The sequence below is a fragment of the Tachypleus tridentatus genome, chromosome 9 (genome assembly GCF_004210375.1).
Source record: "Tachypleus tridentatus isolate NWPU-2018 chromosome 9, ASM421037v1, whole genome shotgun sequence".
NCBI classification, from domain to species: Eukaryota; Metazoa; Arthropoda; class Merostomata; order Xiphosura; family Limulidae; genus Tachypleus; species Tachypleus tridentatus.
The window spans coordinates 153,265,481-153,291,481 of NC_134833.1; the positions used below are offsets into that span (position 1 = coordinate 153,265,481).

The window sequence follows — 26,001 nt, forward strand, 5'->3', positions numbered from 1 at the left end:
GGAGGTGAGCTGTATGTAGGTAGTTGGAAAGGTGATTTCTTGGATTTTGGAAAATTATTGTACAATCATTAAATATATATCGAACTTATAACACTTTACATAAATTGTAGTAAAAATGGATGGAATCCGATTCATAATTTAAAGTTGTTGTTTTTTAACTTCTAAACACTACCAAAATCGATTCTTCTAAGCATTTACCTTCCAAGAAATGAGTGATGAAAATTGGTTTGTGTGCTTTTATCTCCCAGTTTCTTGAGTATTCAACAACGCACTTATGAACACCGGTATCAGAAAAATCAAATTTATGAATCATTAAATCACCCGTGGCTTTGTTTACCCGAATTTTATCATCATCTGTTGCTATTCCACCGTATGGGCCAAACCAATAATACTTGAAAACATCAAAGGTATAACTTTTGATCCTATAGCTGTCAGGGACACACGGAAGCACCTCTGGGGCGCCAAGTATAATACTTTCAGGTTTAAGTTTTATTTGTCCAGGCGTTACGATTATTACAGCATATAATGCTATAAAATCAATGTTTTCAAAAAGAACCTCATCATCTCTATATCTTAAAGTTTGCTTGCAGTAGTAACTTGAACGTTTTACAAAATGTCTCCTAATTATCTGTGTTGCTAAGATACTGTTTCATTATTAATATTATAAATATTGTAAGCACGTAAGAACCATAAACAATATGTCATAAAAGGTACGAAGTTACGGATTAAACACTAAAAGCCGATAAAAGTTACGGAGTTACGGATTAAAGGCTAAAAGCTGACAAAGTACAGAAACTAAAAGGTGTGAAATTTGTGATGAGGCTATAGAAACCACAATTCCAGTTTTAAACAGCTTTGATTTGAATTTAAAATATACAAATTCAAAAATGTGTGAAAAAACATCTAATGTTTACGTTATTTTTATTACAAAATAAGGTATGGTTGTTTCACAATAATACTTGCTAAATAATCACAATTATTGTTGTGAAAATAGTTCAAACAACTCGCCTGGCAGGTAAATTACATAACTAATAAACAAGCCTCTGAAAGACCCAAACCACACTTTTCTTTTACAATTCACAGGTGATGTTGCAGTCTGGAAGAGTGTCGAAAAACCAATAACAGCAACAATGGCCACTACGTTTTTAAATTTTAACTGCAGTAAGTGGAGAATTAAAATAAATGCGCACAAAATACAAGTCATATTATTTACAAAGTCGTACAAAAAGAAAACAAATTAATATATCAATATTACAGTAATATCTAAACGTGACTCTTTTACAGATAACAATGTCAAAAAAATTCATTGGGGTTACTTTGATTCAAAATTAAACTGGATATAACACATTAATAACATAAAAACCAGAATTTGTAAAATTAGCGAGTTACCTTAGGAATTTGAATGATAAAAACAAGAAGATTCAACAATAAACATATTAAAACTTTACAAAACATACATGACCAGTCATAGAATATGTTTGTGTAACACGGATAAATGTATCAAAAACACTCATCAACAATCAAAGTCCTTCGTCTGATACAAGTGTATCATACAAGGTCCCATATACAATAGTCATTCAGTTCAAAAGCAAAACATTGGCTTGAATTATAGTGAATAAAATCATTCAACGCGTACTTTCCGCTTATTACTAAAGTGATATTGCTATGACAGTTATTAAACATCAAAGTTATGCGATTACATGATTTTTACCTCTCGAATGTGGTTTATTTCCATGTTTCAAGATCTCGGATTTTATACGGAATTTAAAAAGTTTCTGTTCTTCCCTTAAGTTTCCCCAATTTGAGTTAAAATATTAAAAAATTAAAGCATCATAAACAAACTGTTTACATACTGGCTGGAACAGAATTACAAGAAACAGAAATTTATTTATTTTCTCCCATGAAGATACCTAGGGGGCTGAATATAAAAGTCGTAGAATTAATAACATCATAGGCCTACCACCAATGTCTTTTCATAAGTATAATTAATTGTGATCACCCTCTATCAGTTTAAAAAACGTCTTTACCGTACGATCCGTTGCCGTGATAAACTGCTCATATAAATATTGTGCTTATTATGTCTGGTCATCGGCAATGGAAAGGACAAAGTATAGTTGGTATAATATTGTACATGTTTGTTTTTGGAAAATTCGTGAGTGCTTATGAAGCACATGAGGAAGATGGAGCAGAGTGCCGGTTTTGTATCTGTGGCTGGAGGTGCAAGCAACCCTGTTAATGGAATTACCTGAAATTATTCAATGAGAGACTGGTCGTTCTGTGAGTCAGCCACTTTCTCTGAAAGTTATTCAAGTCATGAACAGTCTGAACCTGTTCATTCCGAGAAAGATTTGTATAGCCTTTTTCCACCGCAGGATTTTCTCGTGTTTTCCAACACACCTCCTGTAGAGTCAGCTCGGTCTAATATTGCGTATTTAGGTAAGATTTCTCAGGTATGTGTTTGTTGTTGTCATTAAAACTGAAGACTGGCTATCTGTCATAGTCTTTCAATCAATTTCTCAGTCTCCTTTTCTTGTTTTATAATGAAATTGTTTCTTCCCTTGGTGAGTGTTCTTTCTCCTATTAGCTTATGGATGTTGGCAGTCTGATTTATTTGTCATTAATGTTTCATATGCTCTTTATCATTTAACATATTTTATTTATCCAGATTATTCTTTCCTCCATAAAATCTTGGTTGCTAGATATGGTTAATACCAATTTCCCTTCCTTCCATTTCCTGGCCTTCTGTGTCCTGTATGTGCTCTTCATTGTTATATTGCAAAGCTTCCATTCATGATTTCCATTTCCACCAATTTATCCCTTGGAAACCATCTTCTGTTTGTGATTTTTCTCCTTCCACCATATGGGTTCAACTTTTGATTGGTTTATTCCTATGTTTCTTTATCCTCCCATACATTACTCCAGGTGTCTTCTCATCAAATTAGGCATCTTACATTTTCTCTGGCATCTCATCTTCATCATCTGTTGGAGGAAATTCTTAGGCATATGGGCTACATGTAATATGTTTCTCTCTTATTATTTGCACAGGCTTTCTACTTCCTCTTCAGGATGTTGTCTTTCACCTGTGACTATTCTTTAGACTTCCATGTGACAACAAGCCTGGAAAAGTTATATTTCATCTTTTTCTACATTTTCAGAGGCCTTATTTCCATTCTCATTGTTATCCTCTGTTTGGATCACACTCCATGGCAAGTGTTGCCTGATCAAGTGTTCTTTAACCTTAAAATCCACACTTTTCTGCCATGTATACACACCTAAATATATTCCATGGCCATTCAGTGTATACTGTTGAGATGGGGTATTCAACAAGGTTGTTTAAGGATTAACTTTGCAACAAAATTGCTTCACAAATACACCCATCCCAGACTGTACCAATCATGGACTACAGGAGTAAAACAGAATGTGATAGCTGCCTATCCTGCCATGCCTTATATTGAATAAATCAGCTTGGTCTACTGTAAAAAATAGTTTCATGGTCACCTATTTCACTATTTTAAGTGTTGACATATTTCCAAACTTTCCACCACTTATCTAACTTCTTTTCCTTCCAGTGGAGTTGGGTGTCCTTATCAATTTTCAATTCTAAGTCACTGTGGTAGTGGAATGTGGGGCATTGTCCTGAATTGTTTAATGGCATAAAATATCTACAAAAATACAATTCAGTGCAAAGTAGGGAAGTGGTTTTCTGCAGGTGTAGATGACATCATATATATAGACCAAAGGAGTGAGACCTCAAATTGCAGTTCACTTGTTTGGTTGGGTTTCATCATCCTGGTCCCATATGAAAGTCAGTTCCCATTGGCTGGATTTTGGATATAGAGTAAAAGCAAAAAACATAAGTTTTTGCACATTGTATGGATGTTTGACTTCCTCCTTCAATTATACTTTATCTGTATTGTGGAGGCAGGGCTGAATTATTTATTAGGCACAGTGCCTAGGGCCTATGAAAACTATAGGTCCATGAAAAGTTTCCTTAAAAGTTAATTTTTGGTTTAACTTATATGGCTGGTAGGGCCTACAAACAGTAGGTGCCTACGTTTTACAATCATCTTGATACAGCATGGTGGAGGAACTTGGGATTGTTCTGGTTCTTTCCCTTCAACTGTTTTTTGTGTAGCTTATTCTGAGGATGTTATTTGTCTTAGGTTGGTTTTGGTCAATTTCTCTCTCACACACATTTTTTTAATCCAGGACATCAGGTTTTCTAGGTTGATATACCATTTTCTATTCTTAACATACACTCTCAAAAAGATTAAAGAGTCGGTGAGTTTAATACAAAGGTAGATAAAAAGATTGAAGTAGGTGATGCAACTTTGAACATTTTACAGTTTTAAGTCAGTTTTATCATACTAATAAGATACAGTGTATAACGTAAGCCAGTAGTGAAAAGGAAAGGATGGTTTTCTATGGACAAATATTTAGTCCCATCTTTTTAAGTAAGGTGTACTTTCTCTGAATTCAGCTTGACAGTGAGGATGAATCACATATATTAACCTGGTTTTGCTTGTGTTATTCAGTTGTTATAGTAGTGAGGTGTAATGGATGTATAATGTAAATACTGTGGTTCCTGGGACACAAACAGCACAGTATAAAGATGGACTTTAATATAATAACAGTTTCATTACTTGACTATTTTCCATACATTGCAACAAAGGTATTTCTGTTGAATTAGACAATGACTGAAGATGGAAATTGGTCATTTAGCAAACACATTATGCTATGATCTTTTTATGGATGATTAATGGACAAAATTGAAAGTGCTTTTGTTGTTATTTTTTAAAGCTTTTAACATCTGGGGAAATAAGGTGAACACTATATGCAAATCAAGAAATTTTAAGAGTTTGGAAAATTTGTACCTTACGGACCATCACACTTTAATGTTATTACTTTAAAATTGAAACTGTTTATTTAAACCATATCTGAAACATAAAACCATTTTTATCAAAATCTAATTTCAAAGATACCCAAGAATAATTAACTTCTTAAAGTTTTAGGTCAATTAGGAATTGTATTTTTTTAATGAGATTTAGTTTTCTGCAAAGATATTTATTTTTGTTGTTGATTAATTAACAAAATTCTTATTGTAGTTTTGTTCTTATTTATTTTTCTGTTTTGCAAATAATCAGAATACTTAATAGTCTTACACAGTATTATTTGTTTAAGGGTTCATTTATCTTTTAAGAACAATTTTCAGGCTTCCTGCTGCCCTTGGAACTATTTCATTATAAATCATGTTCAGTTTTGATGGCCATAATAATGCATTATAATAATTATTCACTAATGGATATAAACTAAACTGAGTTCTTTTTTGTCTTCAATAGTGTTTGCTAATTCAGAGCCTGTTAGAGGGTTTGAAGAAGGTACACTCCAGATATGCTTTGCTGATCTTAGGCAGGTTAGTAAACCTTTACAAAACTCTACTATTTAAGTTCATATTAAAAGATATTACAAGTAATGTAAGCATTGCTTTTGGACTAAATACATTTTATGTGGTTGCTGTAGAATAGTCATTAATATTGTATATGTATGTAACATAGCCATACATTATGTATATAGATATGTAATTAACAGTTACATTATGGAAGACATTAAACCTTGTAGAATGATATATGCTCACAGGAAGAAAAGTATGCAACTCTCATGAAATGCCTTTCAAAAATGAAACTAGTTAATGAAATTATTTCCTTAAAACTTGATAACAAACTTTCATTAAAGTAAGTAGTTTCAGCAAAAGTTTTATTTTGTAAATATTTTTTGGATTTTTCTCATAAAAATTCATTATTTAATGTAGTTATTTACACTTGGACTCTGAGTAGTTCACATGCAAAGTAATTTTTACATAAAGTATAAAAATAATACTTTTTACCTTACCATTTTTACATTTCATTTGCATAATCTCTAGAACCTCACAAATGAACATCAATTGTTGTTTTTTTAAGGTAAATGTTTGTACTTTATTTTCTCTTTTATGCACCGTATTACTAACTCTATTTATCATCATCAACAGAGAGTGTAGAGAAATGTTTTTAAAATTAACAAAAATGTGCACATACCTTTTACATCTTTTTTACATATTTGTAATTTAACGTCTATCTTTTCTTTTATAGTTTATTTTTAATTCTCCTTTAAAATTCTTTGTCTCTATTTATTCTGATATGTTAACCGATACCAATAGGCCTTTTATGAAGAAGTTATTTTGATGAATTCCCCACATAGATGTGTTGCCAAAACAGGATGGTTGTTATAGATACCATCTTGTTTATAAAGCTTTCACAATCCATGTAACAAGTTAAGCTTATAAAAACAATTAAATCACTCAAATATGATTTTTAAAACATAAATTATACACGGTCAACTAAAATATAAAATTTAGATTTAAGTACAGTTCAACTATCTCTAACTATAGCATTTTGAGGTAACAAACCACTGTAAGTGCTGTAGACAATAGTACTGCAGGCTGTTACTTCAGAACAAAAACTGTTCATCAATTTCATAATAACTGTTGGTGGAGTGGAGTGTAAACTGAGCTCTTTATAACAGCTTTGTACACTTGTATTAACTAATTACTTGTACATCATAAATTTGTTTCCAAAGTATAGAAGGTTGGCATAACACCCATAAAAGGCTGTAAAATCTATTTCTCTTTTGCAGTGGATTCAGTTCTAAGACTGCATATATCGTATGTCTCAAAAAGACATGTGAAAATACATTGGCATCTAGACAGTTGTATGCATTGCGAGCTTATGTGTTTACATTCAGTTTCTGTTAAATTGGAGATTTTTTTTATATAGCTTGGATCATGTGACAAGCAAACTATTTATTTTAAATGTTTCTGTTGTAACAAAGAATTAAAACTTGGATAACATGAACATTAAATTATATACTATAATGTTAATTTCATTCACATGCATGGATTGTAAAGTTGTTAAATTAAATTTTGTACATAATTCAGTAATTTGCATATAAATTAATTTTAAAATGTTGCTGTTCTGATCAGATAAACAGATATGACTTTCAGTGTTATTTTGTTTATCAACACTACTCATCATTGAGTTTCTGATGTGAGTACTTAAGACTATGTCATTTAAATGCTTCTGTGTGCATTTTAATCTGGAATTTTTTGCCTGTTGGCTTCAGTCAAGAACACTTTTTATATATCTGGGAACCAAATATATACACAAGATTTTCATTCATTGTCAGTGACAGCCCTCAATGTATTTATGGCATTTGTACTTGTGATTATAAATGTCACATATATGTTTGTAATTGATACATTTTTTGCTGACTTTGCTCTCTTGAACTTCGAGGAATCCAGTTATTTGTCTCATCACAGCTGTAAATGAGAGTGACTTGTTTTGTCACGTAATTCTTGGAATTGTGATTTCCTCATGAAGTTATTTGTTTTATTCTCTTTTTTTTTTTTTTTTCTGTTGACTAAATCACTGGACCTTTCTGCAGGCTTTAAAAGAATTTCAAAGTAATTGTTAATCAGATTGTTTACTTCTGCTACAATTATTTTGGTGAACTTTGTATTTGGTCATTCTAATTTGCTTGAGAAACATCTCTAGAATACTTTAGAATCCTCTTTTCTTAGTCTTGCCTGAAACATCAGTCTAGTCTAGTTATCTGAATGGTAAATGGTGAACAAGTTTTTGTATTTGTCTAGTTCATCCCATAGTTCTGATGCTCATGAACTGTCATGGTTAGTAACCTGTATGGTCACTTCAGTCTGATTGTTAATTGAAAACTTTTTATTAACTACTAGATATTAGTTATTCATTACTTTTTATCTTGTGTTTTGACTAATAATCTGCTTCCATATTCCTGGAAATCACAAAGAACTATTTATTTAGTGGTCGTGGCTAAAACTCAATCATTAGTCTTCTTGATGCAGAGACTGGTTGATATATATATATATATATATATACAGTAGTTTTAATATTCAGTGACCATCATGGAGGTCTGTTTTCTCTTTTTTTAACTCAAGGGAGTTTCAAGTTTGTATTATGTGAATTTTGTTGCATGTTGCTTTTTCTTTGTATTAGAGGATGTGTGTCTCAGGTTAATAGGCTGGCTTTTATTGGTCACTAGCCATTGTTAAGGAAGGTTGTATAAAGTTTTACTTGTACAGGTCTCATGCTTGTCTAGGTACAAGGAAGCACTGTGCTGGTATATGGAATCCTCTCTTACTTCACAAAAGAAATAATGTTTTTATAAACACCTAAAGTTAAAAAAAGGACAAAAACAGTTACATTATTTAACTAGTGTTTCAAGCAACTGCCCTTCATTAGGTTTGATATTGTTTAAGGTTATTTACTTTATTCAAGTTTCAACACAACTGCTCATTGTTATTTGTGAATCTTTTCCACTTTTAGAAAGAAATTAAGGATGTTTATTGGATAGCATTGTTAAATTCTATAACAGTATGACATTATTCTCAGTCCTAGAATTAATCACCTTTGTGCATCTCTTGAAAAAAATTCAAAACAACTTTGTAATTTATTTTTATTTTTTTATTACTATCACCTGTATTTTAATTCATTTTTCTTTTTCCTGTATATTAGTATTGTTTCCTATATATTTTTTTACATTATCATTTTCTGTAATTCGCATTTCTTTTATTTTTTATTTTTCTATTCTGTGAAAACTGTTTTAACACTTTTTTAACTGTTGTCACTGCTATCTTTCATGTAATGCACACATTTTTTTATGTACATCTAAACATGACAGGAATGTCTTCTGTTATTATTGACATAAATGACATCAACATCTGTACTTGTAATGTGCCCTACTAATCATTGCTCTTTATTGTCCGAAAAAAGAATAGTCAATTGAGTTAAAATATTTTATGTCACCTTTATTGGGTTATATGTAATACTGATAAAGATTTAAGCACTCATTCAGTTTCACATGTACATAAACAGTCAAAGGATTGTTAGGCTAGTTTGGCCTGCTTGAAATGAATAGTGTATTTTGTTCAGTTTAAATTCTTGCTCTTGCTCAGTATGTTAGTTATTGATATTTCTTTTCCAAAAGTTTAGTGATGCATTTGAAAGCCATGCTGTGTAACATTGAATAGATTCAAAATAGTTATTGGTATCTGAATAGACCTATTTGCTTAAAAATTAAAAAAATAACTTTATTTTAACTAAACATTTTAGTAAACTGGAAACATTGAAGATGTACATGTTGCATTCTTTGGAAATAAGAAGCTTTATGGCTGTCACATATTTACAGTGTTAAAGAGTATAATGTGTGTGGTAGAAGGAACACTCTAAATGTCCCTCTGGTGTTAATATATATAATAAACAGTTTGTGTCATGCTTCTTTGTTTTAATAGTAATGGTCTACAATTTATATCATTGTTTAGTAACAAAACTCCCAATTGATATTGTTACATCAACTATGGTATTTTTGTTGTGAATGTTTAATATACATATTGGTTTGATTTTTATTCTTGTTAACTTTGGTGATACAACAAAACAATTTAATTCAGAAATTATTTAGATTTAGAATTGATATTTTGTCTTTATTGAGCTTAGAGTAAGTTATTGCACAGTACATTTTTAAGATTAATTATAAAACAAACAATACCCTAGGCTCACTTATTGCACCACGATAAGTTAAATAGCATTTTATTTATATTTTTTTCAGTTGTTTATTAACATTGATGTATAGACAAAAGTAAGATAAAAGTTACCAAGGGTTTCAATGGAGTAGTGTTTCAACTAAGCCTTTGTTATAATAATGTTTTACACCCAATGCTTATATTTAGGCCATTAAATACACCTTCTTTTACTAATGTTAAGATCAGATGATAACTAGTTGTGTCTAAGTGTGTATGTGTAGTATTTAAAGTACATAATTCCCTCTAGTCTTACACTGTTAAATTAGGGATAGCTAGCTGACTTCCGTCTAGTTTTACACTTCTAAATTAGGGATGGCTAGTGCAGATAGCCCTCTTGTAGCATTGCATGAAATTCAAACACAAACAAACAAACATAATTAAAGATGTATTATTTTTTATTATTACTTTCTGACTGATAGTGTACAATTCCTTCTTCTTGTAATTTTTGTTAGTTAATTTATGTATAGCAGTTTACTTTATTTTGGTGCACTGAAATTTCTCTTGCAGAATTTTTCTAGTTATATTTTCTAATAGCTTCTAGATCTTTTCATGACATGGGACTGGGCAACCTACTTTCATGACTATGGACAAGAAAATAGCAAGTATTTAAGGGTAAACCCACAAGTTGCTGTAGTTCTGCTTGAAAAGTAAGTGGAACATAAAAGTAATCAAAGTTAATTTTAAATGTCACTATATACTGCTTTATTGTAAATTGTTAATGTCTTTCCAATAATTATTATGCATGTTTTGATTTTAAAAAAAAAAAAAAAAACGTATGAATAATTGTATGTTTAGTTACCTAGTTATGTGTTACCCTTAAGAAACCTGATACTATTGATGAAAGTTGTATGTTTAGTTACCTAGTCATATGTTGTCCTATTGATGAAAGTTGTATGTTTAGTTTAGATACCTGAAACCTGATACTATTGATGAAAGTTGTATGTTTAGTTACCTAGTCAAATGTTGCCCTTAAGAAACCTGATACTATTGATGAAAGTTGTATGTTTAGTTACCTAGTTATATGTTGCCCTTAAGAAACCTGATACTATTGATGAAAGTTGTATGTTTAGTTACCTAGTTATATGTTGCCCTTAAGAAACCTGATACTATTGATGAAAGTTGTATGTTTAGTTACCTAGTTATGTGTTGCCCTTAAGAAACCTGATACTATTGATGAAAGTTGTATGTTTAGTTACCTAGTTATATGTTGCCCTTAAGAAACCTGATACTATTGATGAAAGTTGTATGTTTAGTTACCTAGTTATGTGTTGCCCTTAAGAAACCTGATACTATTGATGAAAGTTGTATGTTTAGTTACCTAGTTATGTGTTGCCCTTAAGAAACCTGATACTATTGATGAAAGTTGTATGTTTAGTTACCTAGTTATATGTTGCCCTTAAGAAACCCTGTTACCTAGTTATACTATTGATGAAAGTTGTATGTTTAGTTACCTAATTATGTGTTGACCTGATACTATTGATGAAAGTTGTATGTTTAGTTACCTAGTTATATGTTGTCCTTAAGATACCTGATACTATTGATGAAAGTTGTATGTTTAGTTACCTAGTCATATGTTGTCCTTAAGAAACCTGATACCATTGATGAAAGTTGTATGTTTAGTTACCTAGTCATATGTTGTCCTTAAGATACCTGATACTATTGATGTCTTACTCCAACACATGTCCTGCAAGATGTCAAGTTTCATTTTTTAAATTAAAAGTTAAGTCTTATTTAGTTTCTCAACTAGCCTTTGACAGGTGTAAATACAAATTTAGAAAGAATGAAGGTAAGATGATAAATAGTTGTAGACTGTGAATAAAGTAATGTTTTACTTTTCCTTTCTTTAATGTTAGTTTATTTTTAGTATTGGTTAAATTGTTTGATATATATATATATATATATATATTTGTTTATGAAGATTATTTTGCATTGTTATCTTAAGGTATGTGTTTAGAACAAAACTAAACCTCCTTAGCCAGCTGAATCTTGTGTTTGGGATTATAGCAAAAAATTTGCTTGCATTGAGGGTACCATGACAGATGAATCAATACCTTCTAATCATCATAAGTATCATTTCACACTTTTACTACTTTACCTTTTTAGTACTGGCCATAATGACACATAACCCGGAACCAGGACTGGAAAGACCAACTTCAGGTGACTGACGGTGGTTCTTATACTTACCTGTTAGTCTTCCTGGCGGGTTATGATCGTTACCATTCTGCTGCAGGTAGTCCTTTACAACTTTGTAGACTGGATGTCACCATTGGTTTTTATGCCATATACTGTTTTACTTGCTGTTTTGTTTTTACCTTCATTTACTTTTACAAATTTTAATCCATTTACTTGACTTTTATCTTTTCACTGGACATTTGGCTACTCATTATTACGATTTTGCGGAGTGTCTTTTAAAACTTCTATTCTTTTACATTTTGATACTGGTTGCTATGACACATAACCCGGAACCAGGACTGGAAAGGCCAACTTCAGGTGACTGATGGTGGTTCTTGAACTTACCTGTTAGTCTTCCTGGCGGGTTATGATCATTACCATTTTGTTAGAGTAAGTACTTTACAACTTCTTTTACTCTGCTTTCTCTCTTACCGTTGTAGACTAGGTGTCAACATTGGTTTTATACTTTTTTGTTTTACCTTCATTTCCTTTTATGTATTTTACTATATTTACTTTATTTTTACCTTTTTACTGGATGTTTGGTGCAGATAGCCTAGCTGCTTTGTGCCATAAAACACTAAATCAATCAATCAATCAACTCTCACTGGCCATTCCTTTTTTTTTAAATGAATTTTATGATATCGGCTATCCCAGACAGACAAAAAGCTACAGTGTTTGGTATACTCACTTTATAGACTTAGCAGTAGTGGATATTTGATTGCTTTAGGTGTAAGCTGCATGTTCTACTATGTTCACAGCATTAATAACAGGAACCAATGGCTTAGTGTTCCCATTATGTAAAAGCACAGTTTTCACACTAACTTTAGATGAATTGGTAACATGTTTTCTTTCTTGAGAGTATATTCAGTACTTGATTCTTCAACTAGTGCATCAACATTTGTACAGAAACACAAAGTATCTTGCATGCTGTAGTGAGAAGCAAGACTTTTATGATAAATTCCATTGCTGTAAATGAAAGTTCCCATGCTGTTTCAGTATAAAACAAGTCACAAATCTGATCATTTAGCTCATCTTGTGTGATCAGATGAGGCAGTTTATGTTGAGATGCCACAGGGGTAAAATTACTAAATGAAGGAAGTAAAGATGATTCATTGTCTTTTTGCAGTATATCTTCTATTTCCCACTTTGCTGCTGGATGTGACACAAGAAAATCATCCCCATGAGGTACTGGTTTCATCACAATCTCTGGATATTTAGTGTATTGTTTAGTTTTGTCTGAATATCCAGAAATATTAATGCAAAAATAACAGTAAGTTAGATGATCTTTGGGCTCACACTGTATCATTGAAATTGTCAATGACACAATTGCTCTTCTTTTATTTAGCCAGTGTGAAGCCAGATTTGGAAACTGTACAACACAAATGTAGCATAAACTGTTTAGGTGGTTTTTGGACTTTACTTGAAGTGAAAGCAGCCAGTACATCAGCCATTAGGTTGCAGCAGTTGTGGTATAGTAACAATCATTTAGCCATTTTTGGATTATTATGACAAAATGTATTATTAGCACCCTTCATTATGTTACAGCATACCAGTCAAATGTACCAAATTATTGTACATAATACTAACTGTTCTCTCCTGTAGTGTCTGCTTACCATTTTATTTCACCACATACCAGGTTGGCAATTTTACTTTGTATCCACATGATGATGTTTCTTCCAGTAATAACTGGGACCACACTTGAAAAACTGTATTAAGTACCATTCTAAAAATCTCATAAAGGCCCTTGGTGTTTGTTTTGAAAACACATCTTTACAGATATTGTTTATACAGATGACTCTCTTAACACAAATATATCAGTGTGTTGAATCATAAAGAAGACAGTTTAGATCTATCATAGCTGCTATTTATTAGACCACAAGTAGCACATATGAACAATATATATGGAGTTTTACACCAATACAATGCAGTTACTGTTTGAAGTTATCAAAAAATTTATTCCTTTTGTTCATTAAACTTTCTAAGTAAACTTAATTTCACAGTATAAACCTATTGAACATGAGCTGATTGTATGGTATTACACATATTGTTGATAAAGTAGTGAGATACTACAGTATTTTAAAATCTAGAGGTGATGGACAAATTCTGATTACATATCTGAAACCAAAACTATTTAATTACCAAGAATTACTTGAGTTTTCTCTAGTTGCAAATGATTTGTTATGCAGTGTTACCTAAAATATTGTTCAGGGCAAATTTGTGTATGTGCAGACTTGTAAAAGAATTGATTGATTGATGAATTTGTGTTATAAAGATACATTGGGCGCGGTCACATACAACAATGAAAACGTTTGACCTCCCAAGTTCAAAATTCTAATTAGATCTCAAATCAGTCAAGAGATGACAAAGCTACGAGATAAAATGTTGTACTTGAAAAAAACAAACAAAGAACCGTTATGCCGCAGCTAAGAAACTTCAATCAAGATTTGTGTTCAAGAAACACTAACATTTTAGAGGGGAGGTAATATCTTCCACACAATCAAATCAGACCCTTCTGAACAAGATCTGACACCCAAGCAGACTCCTCCAAGACCATTAAGAATAAACAAATGACAAGGGCTACTGAGAGCTGGGGATTTAATACAAAAAATTGAAAAGTTTTATTTTACATCACAATATACATCATTCACCTTGACAGCTTACAGCAATGTCTGAAGTCAAAATTTCCTTGTACTGCACCACATTCTGCTTTGACAGTATAGCTAATTTCTTACACCCCACAAGCCAGTTCTACAGTGATAAAACAGCAGGCTGCGTCTTTTAGTGAACTTCTGTTTACGCTGCGACTTTCTCCATTAACAATCACTCTGGCATAATCAGATGGTTATGGTGCTTAACACGTAATCTGAGGATTGCGGGTTCGAATCCTCGTTAGCTGTAGGACAATTTGTTTTTCAAGTTTCCTGTAAAAATTAAACTTTCCCGTACTAACTACAATAGAAACTTCACAGGCTAGCTGACTATTCATATACGAACGGATAATTTGGATAATTTTCTCAAGGTAGCTGCAAAGCATTTTTTACTTATTTTCTTACCGCTTTTCCATATGAGAGTGGCCCGAAGTAGCCAAGTGGTTAGGGCACTTGACTCATAATTTCAGGGTTTTGTGTTCGTGTCCATCACACCAAACATGCTCGCCCTTTCAGCTGTGGAGGCATTATTTGTGACGGGCAATCCCAATATTCGTTGGTAAGAGTGTAGCCCAAGAGTTCTCGGTGGGTAGTGAAAACTAACTGCCTTCCCTCTAGTCTCACAGTCGAAATGAGGGATGCCTGGCACAAATACCTCTTTGTTTATCTTTACGCAATATTAAAACAAACAAACACCATTAACAATGCTATACCAGTACTGTAACTGGTGTTAATTCCAGATGAAATGCGATTACAGAAATTAAATTCTTCTCTTCATTTTTCCTTTCTTTCAGAGTGAACTTCGATAATGCAAGTTGTATATAATCTCATTTAGAAAATGATGTCAAACGCAGAATTTAACAGCATGCAGTACTGAGTTTCATGATGCTCCTGCTTTAGAAAATACTTTCATATGGTAAGAGATACGCGTATAATATGAAATTAGGCTTTTAAAGAAAATAAACTTTAAATCATTATGGTAGTTTATTCACTTTGCGACGTTCCCGACCAACCGTTTGTGTTTTTCAAGCCGGTTGCTCAACCATCCCTCGGTAGAAGTCCGAAATGTCTTCAAACCAAAGCAGATTTCATGAGCATTCCAAATGGAATTATTAAACATTTGAGCACACTGTTTAAAGTTCTCTTTCAAAATTATAGTTTTGAACTGACAGACCAATGGCAGGCAATTAATCAACAGCTTCATAAAAGTGATGCAAGCTCTATGTTTTGCTGATATAATTATTTATTCCAAGTCTAATAACGTCACGAAATATTAAAATAGCTGATCACTGGTGAAAGAGGTTTTCACAAATACCTTTAACAAAGTATACCCTTGTTGTCCCTGGGTATAGACATAACAAATTATGGAAAGCAAACAGTTTACATGTTATAAAAAGAAAACTTAATGCAATACGATACAGTAAAAAGCATTTACCAATAAAATATGCTTCTACTTTACAAGTAAAACCTACAAGCCAATTCCATGTCCATTACAACTTTTGACTATTTGCAAGTTTCACTAAAATACATGCAGGTACTGTTAAGAGTAATTTTTGAATTTGTATTTTATAATTTGTTTCAATCATTCATTTAAAGCCTACAGAGAAACGTATTTTCAACGAAAATATTCAAGAACGAGCGGAATTATGGAAATGATAGAATAAAAAAGTCTGTCAAAAATGACGGGAAACCACTGTTGAGTGATTAACGAAAATTACAAAATTTAACTGGAATGGATTTACCTGCATCTTCAAAATGCACCTGCATTTCACCTTATTTTCTCAGTCTTGAAGTAATTTTTAATCATCAAATGTTTGATAAAAAGTCCGTATTTGTGCACTCCGAAAGAGACTTAAATATAATTTATGAGCTTTTCCACTATATTCTAGAGTAGGAAGTGTAACACATGGTGCAACACAAATTTTACTCTCGCCTGTAAAAAAAGGATAAAAGATTGTTGGTAGCAACAAACACTTATTTTCCTTTATACAATAAATCTTTGGTTATTTGAATTGCTATATAAAGAAGTATCCAAAACAAATCTATCCATTTAGTACCACTTATTTGTGTACTTTTCTCTGCAGCATTTTGATTTGGATACTTCTTATACCAAAAACTAACGATTCCGGTTTTCTGCGTATATTTTATTTTCTCCTATTTAATTGTTCAGTTTTCATACATCCATGTAATGAGCACAACATCTATAAACTTTCAGTATAACCACAACTCTGATAACTATAGTTTTTTTTACAAGAATTAAATCCACAATCGAGTTCCTAAAATGCAAACCCTATTTTGGCCTACAAATAAGTGCCCAAATCTGCTTACATGGGATTATACTTTATAAAATTTGTGGCAGTGGTGTTAATATTTGTTTCACTGCTTTTTGTCCCTAATTCATTTCAAAATCCATAGTTTTTCAATACTCTTTGTTTTCTTATGTTTAACCTGTTTGAAGTTTATACTTCAACTGTAGAAACTGCCACGTGCCTATCCATCAATATGCAACGCCATCTGTTTTAATGAATTGAGTTGCAAAAAATACTTTTGTAAGTGAGTAATACCTACACAATTTATATTTTAAAAAATCTGCATATATTTAATGGATTATCAAAAGTGGATATCTACAGACAAGTAAGCTGGAGAAATCTTTTAGGGTTAGTACAAGCCGTCTAGAGGCTAGCCCCACTGACATAATCAAGTGGGTAGGAGGTAGCAGAGGGAAAGGTTGCCGTTTTAGAAATTTTTTAATTGTTATACAGGAAAATGTTAGCGATCTCTTTACCGTATTATTAGTAAATATGCATATAATATATTGTAGTCAATAATCTGAATGATCGGTATTACGGTGCGTGAATAATTAACTTTGTCGATTTCTTACTATAAAATGTCATCACACGTAATGCGTTAAAATGCCCAAAGAATATTTATTAATTAACACTTGCTAAACGCAACTTCTTAAACACCGACTCTATAACCTTGGTAATGGTAGGCATATTTGTAGTGTAATTTCTACATAAACGTAACACAAGGCTTGGCTAAATGAAACTAGTTGGTAACTTTAATTTCGCTTTTGGATGCAACTTAATGCTTAAGACTCCTGTTTTAAACTATTTTGTTGTTATATCACCAGAATTATCAAAACATCATTTTCATCAAATCAACATGAATATTAAAGTATTCAACATAAACACCATAGTTGGCCTAAGAACGATCATGTGATAGTTTTGTTGCTAAGCAACGGTGTATACTGTTGAGCATTACCAAGAAAGGAGTTTAAAAGTATTGTTACTCTGTTACACAAGCAATAGGCTCACAAAAATAGGCACATGATACATATTGACCAATGATGAAACAGTCTTGGAATCATGTTACTCCCCGCCTAAACTGGCGAACAAACTACGAATATTAAAACTCACAATATGAAAAACCATGTGGCCTCGTTTGACTTTTTTCTTTGACTGGTTACGACAAAACTTAGCTACTGCACTCTTGATATCTTTACCTGAAGATCCATCAAGCTATAGAGAAAATAACATTTCTGAATAAAAATAACACTCACGTAAATATTCTTACTTCCACTGAAGTAATTTTAAGAATGAACTGTATATGTCTAAAACCTATAAGCTAAACAGAAGTTAAAAGAAACTAGTAAAACAGTTTTAGTGTTTTATTAGTCTTTGCAAGCAATAGATTTGCTTGGCACAATCTTGATAAAAAAAATCAGTAAATACATTTGTTGAGCTTTGTTATATAAAACTTTAAAATACCCCAGTTAGAAAAAAAAAATAATTTCAAAATGTATATTCCATATTTTAGAGAAACACAAAAATTAGGTCTAAAAAAATCCAGATTTAAAATAGGGCAAATTAAATAACAGAAATTTAAGTGGAATAGACCTATCATCAATACAAATGTGAGGACAAGATCAGACCCTTTACAAGTTTTATCTTTCCTCTCAATACAAGTATTTTGCTAGATCTTAATAAACAATGAAATATCTAAAGTGATCTAACCCAAAGTTCTATATTAAAGATCCACGACAATTTGTGGATTTTATTTACTACTGAAAATTAAACAAAATGCCCAAACACTGGCAGTGGATATGTGAATTCTAAATGCCAAATACTGTATAAATGTTATCTGACAGAAACTTGTCGTATTCTGAAATTCTGTAAGCATCAGGAAAGTTGGAAGTTTTGTGCCCCCTACAACTACACAAAATCTCAATCACCTGAAGGTTCAACATCACATCAACTTGACATCATCTGGAAACCAATTCAATAAATATGATTCTGTGCTAGAAACAGACACTATCTCAAATAAATAAAAGATATCAGAGCAACTTGATCACGTCAGTAAAACTCACCATTTCCAGCATGATGTCTCCAACATCACCAACCACTTGCTGTTCCTGCCTGCGGGCTTTCATTTTATTGTTTTATCTACTGTGGATCTCCAGTACCTCCTTCAAGTTAGGAAAAAGAAGATATAATTAGTCTGATGGTAGAAGCTGCTCCTGCTGCATTGGCTTGAGAAACAGCCTATCTAACACTTTCAGGTTCTGGACATGGGTGCATTCCGTATGGAAGAGCTCTGAAGAAGTAATAATTTACTTAAACTTTCAAATTTCTAAAAATTTAACTCCACCATCATGTCATGCAAACAAGAATTTCATATTTTCAACCACTTTAAGAGCTATGATTTTCTTATTCTATTAAAGAACAAAATGTTAATATTAATAAAGAACAAAATGTTAATATTAATAAACTGTATGCACTTTGTACACACATAAAACTAAGAAAACAGAAACTATGAAATACTAATAGAAAGATACATAAACAAAATCTGAAATTATAAATATTAAACAAAAGTGATAAAACAGGTTTCAAAAATCTATTAAATCCAAGATTTCTATCAAAATACCTCAATTGTTGTCAAATTACAACAAAACCACATCAATCAAATACTATAATAAATGTTAACTATATTCTTCTAAGGTTTTCACATACACTTCTACATCTATCTGCTTCACAACAAACCACATTTTATTCTAGTCCTTAAGATACACAGAAATATTATAAAAATTGTTAAAAACAAATGGGTTACATGCTGTAAAATCAGACTTTAAAAACAAGAACAAACATTTATAACTACACCCACCAGATGTCACTTGGCAAATATAGATATGTGTGTAACACAAGTAAATACAAATTATAAATATATCAACATCACTAATCAGTGATGAAATTAATCTAATGTAATCTAAGCCATAAAGCAGATTATGTCTCTATGTCCATTTGTAAAGACATATTTCCAATTTTCTGACATTATCTCTGTGAAACTTTCAGGGGTCCTGAAAGAAGTGCTCACTGGTAACTTCTAAACACGAGTGTTATCACATCACATGCCTTCTCAAAAGCATCCAATCCCCGAAAACCTTGAAAGAAAAATTTAAACTGTAGCAGAGTCTAATTTCAGGCATTTATTTAAGTCTTTTATTTCATTCAATTTCTATTTTGTAAATTTTAAAACTTTTAAACTGCTGGTGAAATGCTAAGGCAAGAAATTTAACAACAACAATAAAACTGGGAGAGAACTGTGTGTTTAAATCCATAAAGTCCTAAGATGATCTAACATCTGTCACTTACATTTAACTGCAGATACTACAAGTCATCCCAGAGGACCAATTAAAATGCTAAGTACCCCCACAAAAAAGTGTAATCACAAATTTCACCAACCCTTGTATTTTAAGACAGATAAAACTATAGTATTCTTCTGTATAATTTACAAAACACATAATATGAACTCTTAATCTAAACCCATGAATCCAAAGTTAAATAACCATGAGTGCAAAATAGAACTAAATTATCCATCCATACAGTTCAATACTTTACAGTAAATTAGTCCAATTATTAATTATTCCATATTTCACAAACTAGTTGGACTGACTAGGACTAACAGTTACATGAAGATAGTTTTTAACTAATTTTATCGCAGCTGTTATTATTTAAATCATTCCTTGTCAGTTGAAATGTTTTGATTTATACACACACAACAAATTCTCTATATAGAAACCAAAGTTTAATGATAAAAGTATGAACACAATGGAAACAACATTTAACACTTCAGATGACAACAGCGATTTAGTATTTCAACATTTTGGAATATTCATATTCCATTTTGAGCAAGCTATATTAAACAAGATAAAAATATAGGATAAAGAGATTTCTAAGTTTATAACATTACAAATGGCAATGAAATAGTAACACTGGACATTGGTAGTTTTCACTAGGTTGTACGCATGCTAAAATAAAGTATAAGATGGTTCGTAGTTCAAGTATTGTTGACATAATAAATAATATTTTGCACTGTTTCTTTGGAATTTGGCATAACACTACATTATGGGCTATCTATGCTCTGCCCATCACGGACATCGAAATCAGGTTTCTAGCATTGGAAGCACGCAGACATTTTGCTGGGCCACTAGGGGAATTTTTGACCTGATATGACACTTTAGGCTCATAACAAATTATTAACTACTTTTCTTTGTGAAAGCTCACACATTGGAAATCCTGTAAGGTATAAACAAAATCTAACAAATATAGTTGATATACTGTAGCATTTTGTAATTTCAATATTTTCACAGACGATTAAAGAAATCATTCAACACTTGATTTTTTTTTTAAATTATTTGTTCTATGACTTGTAAAGAAAACAACAAAACCTTTCTAATTTCTAACATAAGGTTATCTCGTTTTCTGACCACACGGAATGTCTAATTTCATTAATTGTGTAATGCTATTGATTAAATTTATTCATATCTATGTATGTATTTAGTTATTGTATATAATAATAATAAACCAAAAATTATTTCGTAATGATAAACTTATATCTGCAGACAAGTTTTATTTTCAACATTTTAACATCTCAGGCATAACGCGGAAACAATGGAGGTGAGCTGTATGTAGGTAGTTGGAAAGGTGATTTTCATGGATTTTGGAAAATTATTGTACAATCATTAAATATATTTTGTAACTTATAACACTTTACATAAATTGTAGTAAAAATGGATGGAATTCGATTCATAATTTAAAGTGTTTTTTTTTGTAACTTCTAAACACTACCAAAATCGATTCTTATAAGCATTTACCTTCCAAGAAATGAGTGATGAAAATTGGTTTGTGTGCTTTTATCTCCAAGTTTCTTGAGTATTCAATAAAGCACTTATAAACACCGGTATCAGAAAAATCAAATTTATAAATCATTAAATCACCCGTGGCTTTGTTTACCCGAATTTTATCATCATCTGTTGCTATGCCACCGTATGGAATAGCCTGACAACAATCTGATGTCAGACCGAGAAGTCATCAAAGTCACCCACAGCCCAATACTTCGTGTACAAAACCTGTTTACAAGAAACATGGCCACAGGCAAGTTATATTTGCTGTGTTTCTTTTCATAAAATATGCAGAGACAAAAATTACAAATGTAGTTAACTTGTGCTCTTAGATTTGTATGAAGGGGAAATAAATATTAAGAAATAAAATATATTGAGAAGATATTATAAAGAAATTAATTGTAATGAAACTGTATCAATAAGCTTCAATGTTCCAACTTTTTTTTATCATGTAGTTAATATATTTAAAAAAATTACTGTCCATCTTTATCTTCTGAAAAAAGTTTTATAGTCTTCTTGAAACTGTGAGAAGAACTCTGTTAAACTCCAGTTATTGTTAGATGTACAAACAAAAACAGTCGAGTATTTGTTGGAAAAAATGTGCTTTGAAAATAATGGGCTGGTCAGCCAAGATTTTTTTTTCATTGTTACAAGGAATCAGTTTTTCTTGCACTTGACTGCTAATCTTAGTGAAAGTTGTAAGTAAAATAAACTTCAAACTCAAAACAAACAAAAAAAACTTGCGTTTATTTAGATATTTTTATCACAGATGTGAAGAGAGTTTACTTTCTCTTAATTGACCATTTGAAAACTGTTGAAAATGTGATGTGTAAGGTATAGTGATTAAAAGTAATGTTTGTAGGGAATGGAGAATTGAGAAAGGCACGTTATTTATCACGGGACTTGGAATGCTGAATTAGTACCATTAGTTGAATATGTGGCAGAAAAAAATAAATTAAAAGAAAAGCAGTAATTATATAGCCAAATATATTATAAGGAGTTTTAAAGGTTTAATTGTAAAGTTTATATTTCTGATAGTTTTGGAGATCACAAGATCCAATTTAAATGTAACTTTTTGTTTTCTTCATGTGTTTCATGTAAATATTAAGCATTCTCGTGTTTTTCCAGAATTGTGACATTCAACGCACGTTCCTATCTAATAATTGGTACTTGACCTTATGTAAAGTTATTGATAGTGTGTTTTTGTAAGGATTTAAAACAAAAGGAATTTTACTCTCTCAAATAATATTACTGTAAATCTACAGGTTATATTTCATTTAGTATTTTATATTAATAAATATAGCATACTGTACTCTTGTATATTATCTCCTGTAAAACAATTTCATTGAAGTAGCATTTTGTGTTACTGTATAATTCCTGTTTATAGCTATTATAACATACTAAAATTATTTTTGTATTTAGAAGTATATACCAAAGTATCATTAATTCTTCTTGTATTAACAAAGGTATTTCAAGAAATGGTACTTGTAAATTGCATGGTAATATTTGATATATGAACTAGTTATAATAACTTGTCAAATTTTAGATAGCAAAGGAATTTTTTCCTGTTTCTACATCTGAACAACATGCCATCTATGAGTTTGTGGCCATATCAGCTTCAGAAAGAAAAATGTAAGAACTGATCTTTATTTTTTGGCATGTGCAGTGTAAATAAAGAATATATTTAAACATAAGTTCTTTTTGTTATAACATGATTTTACTTGATGTCTGTTATAGACTTATTATTAACCAACACATATGTAGCTGATAGATGATTTCCCCTTGAAAGGAAACTATTAAAAAAATTTTAAAGTTTTGATAAATGGTTGATGTACAGAATAATGTTGTCTACTATAAGTGTGGTTATCTTCACCTTTACAAACAAAACATATAGTTGTTAATGTAAATTGGTATAGTTTTACTGGCCACTATTCAGTATTTAAGGTTATTTTATGTATATTATGCCTTTTGAAATGTTATATTAAAATTAAACATTTTTCATTTAGTTTGAAGTAATTTTTGTATCATGAATACCAGGTAATATAACTAAAGAATGTACAATCCGATATTTAAGGTTTTAGTGATTATTTAGATGTACCATAAAAAAAAAATTATTTTGTGAACTTTAAGCAAGTGTTAACATTCATCATACATGCACAGTTTCTACATTATCTAAATATAAAATTGTCCCTTGGTTTTGTAACTGTGGCTGTCAAATATGAAAAATGTTGATGCATCAATTATCAGTTCCTTTTACTATCCTAAACACTTTGATCAAATCCCCTCTAATTTTTTTGTTTTTCAACAAAAACAACTTTAAGGATCTTAATCTCTCCTCATATAACAACCCCACCATCCCAAGTACCATTTTTGTGACCCTCCTCTAAACTCTTTCCAACAGTTGAATGTCTTTTCTAAGGTAATGACCCCAAGATTGAACATAATACTTCAAATTATGGCATAACCAGGGACTTGTACAATGAAATGTGTATTTTGCTTGTTATATCAGGTTGTGTTAATAAAATACTGTAGAATTTACTTACATAAAGCTTCATGTGGTCCTTCTTTTACTTCACTGTTAAAAAAATTTATTTGTAATAGGTGGTTAAAGTATATCAGAGAAGCCTCTGAAGCTCACAAACTGAGACATGGCCAATCAGCCAAAGCCCAGGATTCCTCCACATTGTTGTCTAAAAGAACAGAAGATTCTCTGGCAAAAAACAAAGTGTAAGCTTTAAAATTAGCAGTTTAATATTGTTTTTAGAACAATACCCTCTTCTATGTAAAATATTTTCTGAACCCAAATGAGCCGTTTTCGCATATATATGATTTGACGGGTTGTCCTGCAAGACACCAGCCGATCGTCGAACCAGATTCAGGCCCTTACGGACGCAGAATGTGGCTCAAGAACGATAAGACGGTATCTACGAGAAAAAAAACTTTAACATCTGTAAACGTTTCCAAAGGCCAAACCTCCTTCCTCTCCACGAAACAGCTCGGTTACACTTTGCTGAGAAGCACCAAACATGGGACGTAGAAAAGTGGAAAAAGGTTTCGTTTTCTGATGATACAAAATTTAACCTGGATGGTCCAAATGGCTTCTAACGTTACTGGTACGATAATGATATCCCACCAGAGTCATTTTATACACGACACAATGAAGTAGGTTCCATCATGATCTGGAATGCTTTATTTGACTTGCAGTGTTCGAAAACGTGTGAAGGTGACTTTTTATGTTCTTTGAATCTGGTTTTCATTTTTCTACTTGTTTCTCCAATATAGAAGTCGTGGCAGTTATCACATTCGAATTGTCCTGCTCAATGCCGGCGAAATTTTTTTGAGCCGACCACATGAAATTCTCGTTCCGTATCCCTCAGGGTCTTTTAAGAAATTTGTAACAGCAGTTTTACTACACCCAATCTCACCAGCGATGGCACACTGAGAGAGACCTTGTTTTTGCAGCTCGACAATTCTGCCACGTTCAAACTCTATCAGCTTTTTAGCCTTTATCTTGTTTTTACTCAATGTAAAACAGGAGATGTCAGTGGGAAATGTTCTCAACGCTTTTGCTTGAACATAAATGACTAAATTTCGTTTCGTGTTTACCGATTAATGCTTCATTTCAATATGGTCTTAAACTTTTGACCAACTAGTATTTAGGCTAATTTCACAGTGTTCACATTTTCCCTATTAAATGCTAAAAGTGTTTTTTTCCCCTTTTTTTATTTTCATCTTTTGAAGCTCTACTCAAGTCAGTGGTTGAGTCTAACAACACAAAATGCATGTTTTTTCTTTATGTTTATTGGCCTTAAGATTTTGGCCAGCAGTGTATACTGGACGTATATTTATATTGACAAATCTCATTATCGTTGAAAAATAATTTAACATTAATATTATTTGTTCTCCATTTTTATTCACCGAAGTGTCGTTAAATTATAAAAATAACAAACCATCATAGATTTATGTACTCCCCAACGCACACACTTATCCCAACGGTGTTTCCACTTGTTGAAACAGTCCTGGTACGCATTTTCCTTAATCTCAGAATCGTCTCAAATCTTCTTCCTTTCAAGGGTCTTTTGAGTTTGTGGAACAAGAAAAAACTTAAAGACAGATTAATATTTACATTAGATATTGCTAGGCGAAAATATTAAAAACTACATACGTGACACTTAAAAATAAGATGAGTTCAATGTATTCCTAACATTTGTTAATCATCAAAGTTCATCCTCCTATATACTGATATCGATTATTTGATGAAAAGAAATTTATTCCAGGTAAATATAATACAAATATATCTAATTAAGCACTGGAATATCTCACTGTTCGTTGGTAAGAGAGTAGCCCAAGAGTTG

At 31.5% G+C, this 26,001-nt stretch overlaps 1 protein-coding gene across 4 annotated transcripts; it reads left to right on the forward strand.

Annotated features, from left to right (window-relative positions):
• The first annotated feature begins 1,932 nt into the window (after nucleotides 1-1,932).
• LOC143226683 (uncharacterized) lies at nucleotides 1,933-24,373 on the forward strand. 4 transcript variants are annotated; one of them, XR_013014708.1, is made up of 6 exons: nucleotides 1,933-2,436; nucleotides 5,340-5,413; nucleotides 10,181-10,293; nucleotides 15,261-15,382; nucleotides 21,803-23,278; nucleotides 24,248-24,373. XR_013014708.1 is itself a non-coding variant. In XM_076457974.1 (4 exons), the coding sequence occupies exons 1-4, from the start codon at nucleotides 2,259-2,261 to the stop codon at nucleotides 13,000-13,002; spliced, it is 423 nt and encodes a 140-aa protein (XP_076314089.1). In that variant the 5' UTR covers nucleotides 1,933-2,258; the 3' UTR covers nucleotides 13,003-15,151. The 4 variants fall into 4 exon arrangements, 1 of the variants encoding a protein (XP_076314089.1); XR_013014707.1 differs by having other exon boundaries at nucleotides 15,261-23,278; XR_013014709.1 differs by lacking the exon at nucleotides 15,261-15,382.
• The last annotated feature ends 1,628 nt before the right edge of the window (nucleotides 24,374-26,001 follow it).

What these genes read in the sequence shown, in the direction of transcription:
- LOC143226683 (XM_076457974.1), top strand. Translation starts at nt 2,259, where the DNA reads ATGAGAGACTGGTCGTTCTGTGAGTCAGCCACTTTCTCTGAAAGTTAT. An exon ending in GTCTAATATTGCGTATTTAG is followed by an intron (nt 2,437 to 5,339) that starts GTAAGATTTCTC and finishes TGTCTTCAATAG; the next exon opens with TGTTTGCTAATTCAGAGCCT. An exon ending in GCTGTAGTTCTGCTTGAAAA is followed by an intron (nt 10,294 to 12,944) that starts GTAAGTGGAACA and finishes GTCTTTTTGCAG; the next exon opens with TATATCTTCTATTTCCCACT.